At 37.8% G+C, this 10,748-nt stretch overlaps 2 protein-coding genes across 2 annotated transcripts; both read left to right on the forward strand.

Annotated features, from left to right (window-relative positions):
* The first annotated feature begins 6,477 nt into the window (after positions 1–6,477).
* LOC142504367 (uncharacterized) lies at positions 6,478–7,098 on the forward strand. The gene has a single exon (XM_075617243.1). The coding sequence runs from the start codon at positions 6,478–6,480 to the stop codon at positions 7,096–7,098; it is 621 nt and encodes a 206-aa protein (XP_075473358.1).
* A 2,037-nt stretch (positions 7,099–9,135) lies between these two features.
* Positions 9,136–10,539, forward strand: LOC142504368 (uncharacterized). The gene is made up of 2 exons (XM_075617244.1): positions 9,136–10,085; positions 10,152–10,539. Exons 1-2 carry the CDS (start codon positions 9,136–9,138, stop codon positions 10,537–10,539), a joined length of 1,338 nt encoding a protein of 445 aa, XP_075473359.1.
* The last annotated feature ends 209 nt before the right edge of the window (positions 10,540–10,748 follow it).

The following is a 10,748-nucleotide window of genomic DNA, read 5'->3' on the forward strand; positions in this document are numbered from 1 at the left end:
CCATTATAAATATAAGTAGATTGAATAATATTGTTAACACCTTTTAGTATAAGTCTATAAACTATTTTTACATTACTGTAGACTTGCAATAATATTTTACCATAAATGTTTATTATACATAAAATGATTGTTTTTACTTATGGTTAACACATTATGGGCCAAAAAAAGTTTTTAATAGTTGACTTTTATTAATTTTTTATGTATGCAATTTTTATTTGGTGCGGTGGTGTCTTTTCTAGTATAGGAAAAATATTTAAAAATTAAATATAAACTTTCACCAGGATGTTTGACGAAGTTGTGCAATTGATGTGCCATACAAATCATTAACGAAAACTCTTGTACCAATTTGAAAAATTTGATTACTAGTTTGATCTGAATTAAAAATCTGAGTATGAGAATGCACTTTTTTTTTTTGTAATTTATTGGTGCATGATTTATTGCATTTAGGACTGCATTGGAATCATAGACGGCTTGCATATTCCTGCACATGTTCCTGCAAAGGATCAATCTAGATTTCGCAATAGGAAAGGCGTTTTATCACAAAATGTCTTGGCAGCATGCACATTTGACCTCCAGTTCATATTTGTGTATCCTGGGTGGGAAGGCTCGGCAGCAGACTCACGTGTTTTAAGAGCTGTCCTGAATGACCCCGATCAGAACTTCCCTCAAGTTCCTGGAGGTGGATTTCGAACCGATAGACTGTTTAACTTTTTATATGCCATGTTTCTTTCGATTTCTTTTTGGCATTGTCATAGATTTATGCTTACGCTTTAAATGGCAGGGAAATATTATCTAGTTGACCAGGGCTATGAAAATGTTGACGGATTTATAGCTCCTTATGAAGGAGTACGGTATCAACTCAATGAATATAGAGGTGCTAATCTTTTACCTCGAAATGCAAAGGAACTATTTAATCACCGTCACTCATATTTAAGCAATGCCATCCGGAAGGCTTTCAACATCTTGAAAGCAAGGTTTCCAATCCTCAAACTTGCTCCTCAGTATGCTTTTCACACACAGAGGGATATCGTTATCGCTGCATGTGTAATACACAATCATATTCGACAAGAGGAAAAACACGACTGGTTGTTTAATAACATTGAAGTTGAGATGACAGATGAGTCTCCTGGTCTTGATGAGCAGCATGATCTGCAATCAGCTTTTTCGGTTCACGAACAGATCGCATCCACAAGAAGAGACTCTATTGCTGCAGTTATGTGGAATGATTTTATGAACAAATGGGATGAATGGTAATCTAACATATCTATGTTATTGCAGGCTAAATAGTTTCGGTTTTTTTTTTTTTTTTTTTTTTTTATCTTTTCTTAGGTTTGGTGGCACCTTTTCTTTTATATGTTTCGCGGCAGCAACTTCAACAACAATTTGTTTATGATGCTGATTTTACTTATTTATGAAATTTTACAAGGGGTTTCTGTTTATAGTAATCGTATTCAGATCAGATGGTTCTTGCTTTTTGATTTTGTTCTCAAATTAAGGGGAGAAGAATATCGTCTTTACGATTGATACAATATTACGACTTGTCTACGTGCGTAATTTCATTAATTCTCATCTCGTTTATCTTGTAATTTATGAGTCAAATTGAGCGGAAAAGAAACTAGTTGGAATATTAGAACTCTAGATAGATTGAACTCAACCAAGCAATAAAATATGAGCTCGAACATGACTTGTTAGTGTTCCGAGTTCTTTAAATTTATATAAAATATATTTATTTCTACTATAAATATACAAGTTTGGATCGTGAATTTCCATGGATCTTGGGTTGATGCACAAAGAGGTCTTTTTCCTTCCATATTTATGCAGTTTGTTTCATGAACATCTTTCGTTTTTGTTCTTTCGTTGCTTTCGCAGGTACACAAACGTCTACGTCCTCGGGTTTGCGCAACTGCCTTTATTTGTTATTATTATTATTATTAATTTTTTACGTTTTCTTTGTTTTTTCTTCTTGCTTGTATATGTTTTCCGCAATCCGATCGTGACGTTTGCTTTGTTTTTGTTTTTGTTCTTCTTTGTTTTTGTTTTTCCGCAACCCAATTGTGAATTCATGTCGATAAATGCCGAAACTTATCTTTCCTTCTTTTCCCGTTCATATTACACTTGGGTTTGTGTGTGTCATTTCCCATGCCTTTGTATTTTTTACGCTTGATTTTGTGTCACCTTGGTTAGTGGCGCTGTCAAGTATGGATATGGGGCCATTAGCCCTTAGGTCACTGTCCCAGAAGTTTTATCTCAGAATTAACTTTATCAATACATGTGAAATCTATTAATTTTTTAATGAACTTTACATCTATTATTAAATATTTGCCTTCAGATGTACAATCGGGGTTTAAAAAAAAAACACGTGTATAGATAAAGGACTTTAATTGTGGTTAGTATTTATCCATCGTAATAATTAAAAGGTATTTATCCATTTGAACCGAATTGTCATGTGCAGTCGATTAGTATTTTAAAAAAATAATCGCGGTTTTATATGTAGAATTAGTCTTACGGTTTCAAGCGGTTGGGTCTGTTTACGGTTTTTTTTAATGAAATATATTAGAACATATATTCTAATTTATTTGATAACAACAACAACATAATGTCTTCCAATGTAAAATATAATTCAAATCGTACAAAGATAAAAATAGATAAAACAATTATCAAGATTAAAAATTAAGTTAATAATTTAACAACACACTCGCAACAAAAATGACAATTACACTATTTTATTCTTTTTTTTTACTTTCAAACTTCAAATAAAATATTGTAGTAAAATAATTGATAAAATAAATAAATACTCTAATAAAGACTAATATGAATAATAATGGAGAAGAAGATAAGTTTTCTTTATAGGAGTAATAATTTTGAAGAGAGTTGAGATATAATGAATGACGACTTCTTTAATTGAATATGTTATTTATAAATTATTATAATTCTAGGTCAAATATTATGGCAAGCATTTTAGACGGTGCGGTTTGGTACGGTTCTTGCCAAAAAAAATAACTGAACCGCGTATGCACTGTGGTTTATGATCACTATTTTTAATCGCGAGTTTTATAAAATATTAGGAAAAACGGTGCAGTATAATTCGATTGGACTGTTCGGACGGTTAATAAAAAAATTGCATCACCCTTAGATAAAACGTAATATTTTTTCATGGATGACTCAAATAAGATATTCGTCTCACAAATACGAACCCTAAACCATTTCACGCAAGTTTTCAGCTACTTTTTATGGAGGAAGAAGTTACTTTCATCAATTTACAATTATAATATCAGAGAGACATTTTATAAAACTACTCTAACTTCTAATGGAAATTAACATAGGATTAAATCTGTTCCAGAGTTCGGCCATCCTCTCATTCTCCGCCCCAGCCTCCTCCACCCCCACCACCGCCTCCGCCTCCGCCTCCGCCTCCGCCTCCCTCTCCACTTCCATCAACTTAATCTCGACGACTGAGAACAGAAACTCCAGTTACGGCAGCAACACCAGTAATTTCTCCAAGAATAACCATGCCACTTTGATTTGATCTCAACGTCGCGATTCTACCACCGCGAAGGAGCGGAGGAGACGGTACTTCTATCGGCCAGTATTTTCTTCTTGAACGCAACTATATATATATGTAGAATATAAAAAATCCAAAACAGAACTGCTGCGAACACAAAAGTTGCACCAACAAGCGCAATTATATGTGTTTTCATGTGGTTCAATGTACGAATATATGTTTGCCACAAAGCCTGTATATATTGATAATGGCAAAGGCTGTATATATTGATAATGGCAAAGGCTGTATATATTGATAATGGCGTACGCCATGGGAATGGCCGTACCGAGAATTAATCTAATAATTTTGCATCCGATAATATTTTTTGTATAATTTTTATTTGAAATTTTAATATATAAGTACAAGTTTAATTCCTGGTTGAATTTTGTTGATTATGTCGATAAAATGTTGACTACACGCTATGACGTAAATCCGCTTTTTGTAGCAGAGTATGTCTTCTGTGAGACGGTCTTACAAATTTTTATCTGTGAGACGGATCAACCTACCGATATTCACAATAAAAAGTAATACTCTTAGCATAAAAAGTAATAATTTTTCATGGATGACCCAAATAAGAGACCCGTCTCACAAAATACGACCCAAGAGAACATCTCACATAAGTTTTTGTTTTTGCAGCACGCATTGGATGCTGTACAATTAAGAAATATTGAAAGTCGTAAGTCATTAATAGGGCGTAATACACGTCATGGAAAAAATTTAACAATGTATAATGTATACTGCGGAAAAAAATTAAGAAAAATTATATTATTATTATTAGACAAGTTACAATATATAATTTGATGTTGTTGTTTATTGGCTATTTCGAAAAATTATATTATTATTATTAGACAAGTTACAATAAAAATAACTCCTTTTCCTCTCTTAGACGTGCCGACAAGTAACAATGAGCTAATACCACTTGAGATCAAAGGAAAAGATTATATTCGTCATATTTTTTTTAAAAAAAATTCATGTTAAAAAAATTAATGATCAACTTTATTTTTATTTTTGTTTTTGAATAAATTATACTAAAAAATGTCTCAATATAGTTTTATCTCTCTCTAAAAAAATTTAATACACAAATTGTTTATTGTCAATCATTTTCAGTTTATTTAAAAAAAAATTATATTCCATTATAATTTTCATTGTCTTCCAAACGTAGAAAACAAGTAAATAACTTTAATTTTGAAATTATTATTATTGCCATTATTTTGAAAATAATTTACTTTATTAGATGAAGACAAAAATATACACGATTATTTTATATAAAATTATCTGAGTATAATAATTATTGGGGTGAAATAATTATTCATACCGGGTATAGCAATCAAAATGTAATGCTTGAATTGTTGTATATTTAAAAATATTTGAGTTACACCGTGTTAGGATCGATGGAAAGCAAAAAATTGTGAGAGACGGTCTTATGGATCGTATAATTTTGTGAGACAGATATCTTATTTGGGTCATCCATGAAAAATTATTATTATTTTATGCTAAGTGTATTAAGTTTTATTGTGAATATTGGTAGAGTTGACCAGTCTCACAGATAAAAATTCGTGAGACTGTCTCACGAGAGACCTATTCTCGATGAAAATGATTTAGAAAAGGATGAATAAATAATTTTTTTATTTTCTTCTTTTCTAATAAGCAGATGACCTCCACTAGTATAAGTAGTATAAGCCTAATCTCGACCTTCAAAGATCAGTAGTCAATTGATATGTGTTAATTAGATATTTATTATTTAATGTTTTCAAAGTTAGATAATTACCTTATTTAATATTTTGAATATTTGAGAAAGAATTTTATTGTGTTTAATTTTGGTTAGGATACATATCTTATCAAGATATATTTCAATAACATACATATATTTTATTTTGATATCTTAAGATTTGATGTTAATTGTCGGGCTATTGTCAGGGGGCCTTGGAACTTTTTCAGAGACTTGGTTGTCTTTGCAGAACCCCGAGGGTTCAAAACCATCGCGATTTGAGGTTTGATTCTATCTCAATATGGGTCCAGTGCTATAACTTGCCCCTGATATTCATGCAAAGGGATGTTTTACTTAAAGTTGGCAGCCTCATCGGAGAGGTGGAAGAGATCGATACACTTGACAATGGCTATGCCATAGGGAGGTATGCCCGTATCAGAGCCCGTATTGATGTTACAAAACCTTTAAAAAAAGCCATCAGCGTGTCTGTCAATAACGACTCGGAGAGTATTTTTGTCATCTTGGCCTATGAGCGCCTTTCTTCTTTTTGTTATAACTGTGGCTGCTTAGGTCACCCTTTTAAGGACTGGGAGATGGCTCCGGCTGCGAATGGGAAGCTGGCTTATGGGGATTGGCTCAGGGCGACTAATTCTCGATGAGGGGATAAAACAAGGAGATCATCTCCTGGTTTTAACCAGGATCATAGCTCTGCGACCCCGATTGGTACTGATAAGTCCCTGAGCGAGGCTAGTAACTCTTCATCAGCTATGGTTAATCACACTCCGACGACGACTTCTGTCCTTGGTGGTGACACTCTTGATAAATTGAAGGTGGACAAAGCAATACCTGCTACCCACAGTAAACTTTTTGCTTGCACCCAATGTCCTGGGATCTCTCTCGAGCCCTCACCATCGTCGATTAATGTAGAACATCCTCGACATCATATGGTGCCTGTTGATGGGGCTGGCCATCTCTTGTCTGATATGGAAGCTTCAGGTGTTGTAGGGTCTTATGGGCAGAACCAAGATAAGAAATTGAAAGGATGGAAACGTCGTGCCCGGGATCATGGAGGGTCTATCAGTAATCGAGATAGTGGGATTTTTGGTAAAGAAAATGAGTTGAGGCAGGTGGGCAATAGCCTTGGTAGAAAACGGGTGCTCGAAGAGGACACTAATCCTATTGATAGTATTCCAGCGGCGGTGGTTGCTAAGCAACCCTGCCGATATCCATGAGTTGCATCGTTTGGAATGCTCGGGGGCTTGGGAACCAACGGGCATTCCGGGAATTGCAGCGGCTTATCGCTGAAAAGAACACGTCCCTTATATTTCTTTGTGAAACAAAATTAAGGGACTTTAATTGCAAGAGTTGGAAAGTTGTTCTGGGTTTTTCTGGGTTATTTGTAGTTAATTGTGAGGGCAGAAGTGGAGGATTGATTCTGTTGTGGAAGGAGCCTTTGAATGTCACAGTGCTTTCCTATTCTTCTGGGCATATTGATAGTATAGTGCGGCATGGGGAGAAGAGATGGAGATTTACGGGCTTTTACGGCCACCCAGAGGCGAATAACAGACATATATCTTGGACACTCCTACGTCGTCTGAGTTGCATGCATGAATTGAGCAGGTTTCCGTGGATCGTGGGCGGTGATTTTAATGAAATTTTCTTCGACACAGAAAAGCATGGGGGTAACCCACAGCCCCTAGGGCAGACTAGAGCGTTTCGTGAGGTGCTTGATGTTTCCAACCTCCAATATCTCCATGTTGAGGGGGAATTCTTTACTTGGGTCAATCGTCGTGCTCATCCCAATGTTATTTTTGAAAGGATCGACAGATATGTGGCTACTTTTGAGTGAAGAATCCTTTACCCTGCTGCGAGGGTGCATAATCTGGAATTTTTTCACTCGGATCACCGACCGATTTTTATTGAGCTAGGAGGACCGCATCCCTCGCAAGCTCGGCCCTCGGCCTGTATGAGATTCGAACCACATTGGGCCACAGAAGCAGACTGTTCAGATGTTATTATGAGGGGATGGAACAAACAGAACACCTCCTTGTCACTCCTTAGTAGGCTGGTAAAGTGTTTGGAGCTCCTCAGGACTTGGGCAGGAGACAGGTTTCGAAAGTTGCCATTACAGATCAGAATCAAACGCAGGCAGCTGAATGCTTTGCGCACCCATGACCAGTATGCACTAGCTGGGATCGAATTATGCAGTTGGAACGTGAGGTGTAGATGCTAGCTACTAAGGATGAGCATTACTGGAAGCAGCGCAGTCAGGTGAATTGGCTTGCACATGGTGACAGAAATTCCAAATACTTCCATGCGTGTGCGTCGAGCTAAGAACCATATCAGAGGGCTTGTCTCTTCACACGGGGATTGGTGCACTGACACCGGGAGTATGGCGGAGATCGTTCAAAATTATTTCTCCGACTTGTTCTCCTCTAGTAACCCTTCGGAGGAAGACAAAGCACAGATTTTGAATCAGGTTTGCCCTATGGTTGATGATCGATTAAATTATGCCCTTTGTGCCCCTTTTACAGGAATTGAAGTTAGGAAGGCTCTGTTTGATATGCATCCAGATAAAGCGCCAGGGCCGGATGGAATGTCGGTGTTCTTTTTTCAGAATTTATGGGAAGTGATTGGGGAGGAGGTCACGATAGAGTGTTTGAATATTTTGAATGAAGGAGCCCCTCTTGAGGAATGAAATGCGACTACCGTTACTCTGATACCTAAGGTCGCGACTGCTTTGACTATGAAGGATTATCGGCCTATCAGTTTGTGCAACGTTTGTTATAAAATTGTTGCTCGCGCTCTCACGAATAGATTGCATCCCATACTCAAACATAATGTGAATGAGTTTCAGAGTGCTTTTATCCCATGTAGACTGATCTCTGACAATATTATTTTGAGTTTTGAAACGCTGCACTGGATTAGAAGCAGAAAACAGGGACAAAAAGGCTACGCTGCTTTAAAACTTGATATGAGCAAGGCTTATGACAGAGTTTAGTGGTCTTTTCTTGAAGGCATTATGATCAGATTGGGCTTCTCTCGATGTTGGGTGGAGAAGGTTATGCGATATGTCAGAATAGTCAAGTACTCTTTCTCTCTGAATGGTGATCTGGTTGGGAACGTCGTTCCGAGTAGAGGACTGAGACAGGGAGACCCTCTTTCTCCCTACTTATTCGTCTTATGCGCTCATGGTTTATCATCTGCTCTCATCTCACTTGAACAACAACGTCTGATTTCTGGGATTCAGATGGCCTCTTCCTGCCCTTCTCTTACTCATCTGTTCTTTGCTGATGACAGCCTTTTGTTCTTCAGAGATACAATGGCGAACTGTTTGGCGGTGCAAAACTGTTTGTTATCATATGTGATGGCTTCAGGACAGCTTATTAATTTCGAAAAATCTTCCCTCTCCTTCAGCCCGGATACTAATGCGCAGCTGACTGAGAATATTAAGTCTGTTTTAGCTATCCCAGTGGTTCACGCCCACGCATTCTATTTGGCCCTCCCGGCTGTGTCTATGCGGAGTAAGAAATTGCAATTCAGATATCTGGTGGAGAGTACTGAAGAGAATACAAGGTTGGGGAAACAAAACTTTTTCGGTAGGGAGTAAGGAAACATTGATCAAATCGGTACTCCAGTCTATCCCTACTTATGCCATGTCCTGCTTTCGTATCCCCAAATCAGTGTGTGAAGAGATAGAACGTGAATGCTCTAATTTTTGGTGGGGAGTGGACGCAGGGAAAAATCGTATGCATTGGAAATCTTGGCAATCCTTGTGTAAACCGAAATTCATGGGTGGCTTGGGGTTCAGACATCTGAAGACCTTCAATCAGGCCCTATTAGCTAAACAGATTTGGCGTATTATATCTCGGAACCTGATTCTTTGATGGCCAGAGTCTTGAAAGGCCGGTATTTTTGCCATCAGGATATTATGGAAGTCGAAATTGGCAGCAATCCTTCCTCCATCTGGAGAGCTTTGATGTGGAGCCGTTCTTTACTTGCTAAAGGTTTGTGTTGGAAGGTGGGAGATGGGGCTCGTATTAATACGTTTGAGGATATTTGGCTTCCGGGTCCTAGAACATGTCTAGCACCGATTCCTGACTACGCTTCATTCTCTAAAGTGAAGTCCCTCATGGTGCAAGGAAGTTGGAACGTGCCTCTAATCCAACAGATTTTCTCTCCACTTATTTCTCAGAAAATCACCTCTATTCCCATCACTCTGACTAATAGAAAGGATGCGAGATTTTGGAAATATGACCAGAAAGGTAAATATTCGGTACGGGATGGATATAAGGCTGCCCAAGGCCTCTATGATCAGCCCTCTTCGTGCTCGGCCCCTTTCAAAAAGGATTGGTGGAAGTTCCTGTGGTCTTTATCGATCCCTCCTAAAGTGAGAATATTCTGGTGGAGAGCGCTTAATAATATTATACATACGGAACAAAATCTTCTTGCACATCATGTTCCCGTTACTAGAAGGTGTCCTTTGTGTCAGTATAACTGGAATACTTCCAGTCATGCGCTTTTCTCTTGTCCGGCTGTGAAATCTTGTTTGAAAAGTAGCTGGATTTGGTCATCTCTTAAACAGCTTCGCCACTTGGATGTGTTTGATATATTTCTAGGGATGAAGGAGGAGCTGAGTAAACTTGATTTCGAGTTATTTGTCATGCGCACTTGGGCCACTTGGAACGAGAGACTTCGCTTTCTTCATGATTGTCATGGCAAGGCTCAAGTTTTGGATGCTGACTGGTGTAAAAATCTGCTTCGGGGTTACCGTGCTGCACGTGATTCAGTAACGAGCGGCTCAAAGTCACCTTTGATCAGCTCTCCAAGCACTTGGTCTGCCCCGTTAGCTCACCAATTTCAGTTGGATGTGGATGCAGCTTATAAAGAGTGATCTCCCAGTTGTGCAGTTGGTGGTGTGATTCGGGATCATGAGGGTCAACCGATTCTGGCTTTCGGAGAATTGATTGATAAGGTCCAATCTGTTACATTGGCCGAGATTTTTGCCATCCAGGTCGGCTTGATTGTCGCAAGGCAGCACAACATTCAGATTCATCATATCACCTCGGACTCTCTTCTTGCAGTGCAAACAGTCACAAGGCCAGAAGAAGATCTTAGTTATGCGGGCTCAATTGCTGCGGATATTAGCATTCTTATGGAGGCTCTCGAGAGCCCTCATCTTACTCATGTTAGGAGATCGGCTAACCGGGTGGCTCACTCGGTTGCTGCTTTTGCTTTTCATCCTCCTCTCAGTTTGTTTGGGAGCATGGATCCTTTCCTTTGTGGTTGATTAAACTTGTAATTGCGGACCTATCTTCATCTTAATAAATTACAATATTTCAGCTGTCAAAAAAAAAAAAGATTTGATGTTAATTATGATGATGACCATATCTCATATTTTAGGGAAAAAAATATGTTTGTTAGATAAGATTGATGAATATATATTGGAAAAATGTCTAGGTTTATGTGATAATGATGAGATGCATGCGATAATTGTTT

Source organism: Primulina tabacum, chromosome 9, assembly GCF_025594145.1.
Source record: "Primulina tabacum isolate GXHZ01 chromosome 9, ASM2559414v2, whole genome shotgun sequence".
Classification (NCBI taxonomy): Eukaryota; Viridiplantae; Streptophyta; class Magnoliopsida; order Lamiales; family Gesneriaceae; genus Primulina; species Primulina tabacum.

Excerpts from the sequence above, each read along its gene's own strand:
- LOC142504368 (XM_075617244.1), top strand. The coding sequence starts at position 9,136 with ATGGCCAGAGTCTTGAAAGGCCGGTATTTTTGCCATCAGGATATTATG. Across the intron at positions 10,086-10,151 it reads ATCAGCTCTCCAAGCACTTG|TTGTGCAGTTGGTGGTGTGA; the intron begins GTCTGCCCCGTT and ends GTGATCTCCCAG.
- LOC142504367 (XM_075617243.1), top strand. The coding sequence starts at position 6,478 with ATGAGTTGCATCGTTTGGAATGCTCGGGGGCTTGGGAACCAACGGGCA.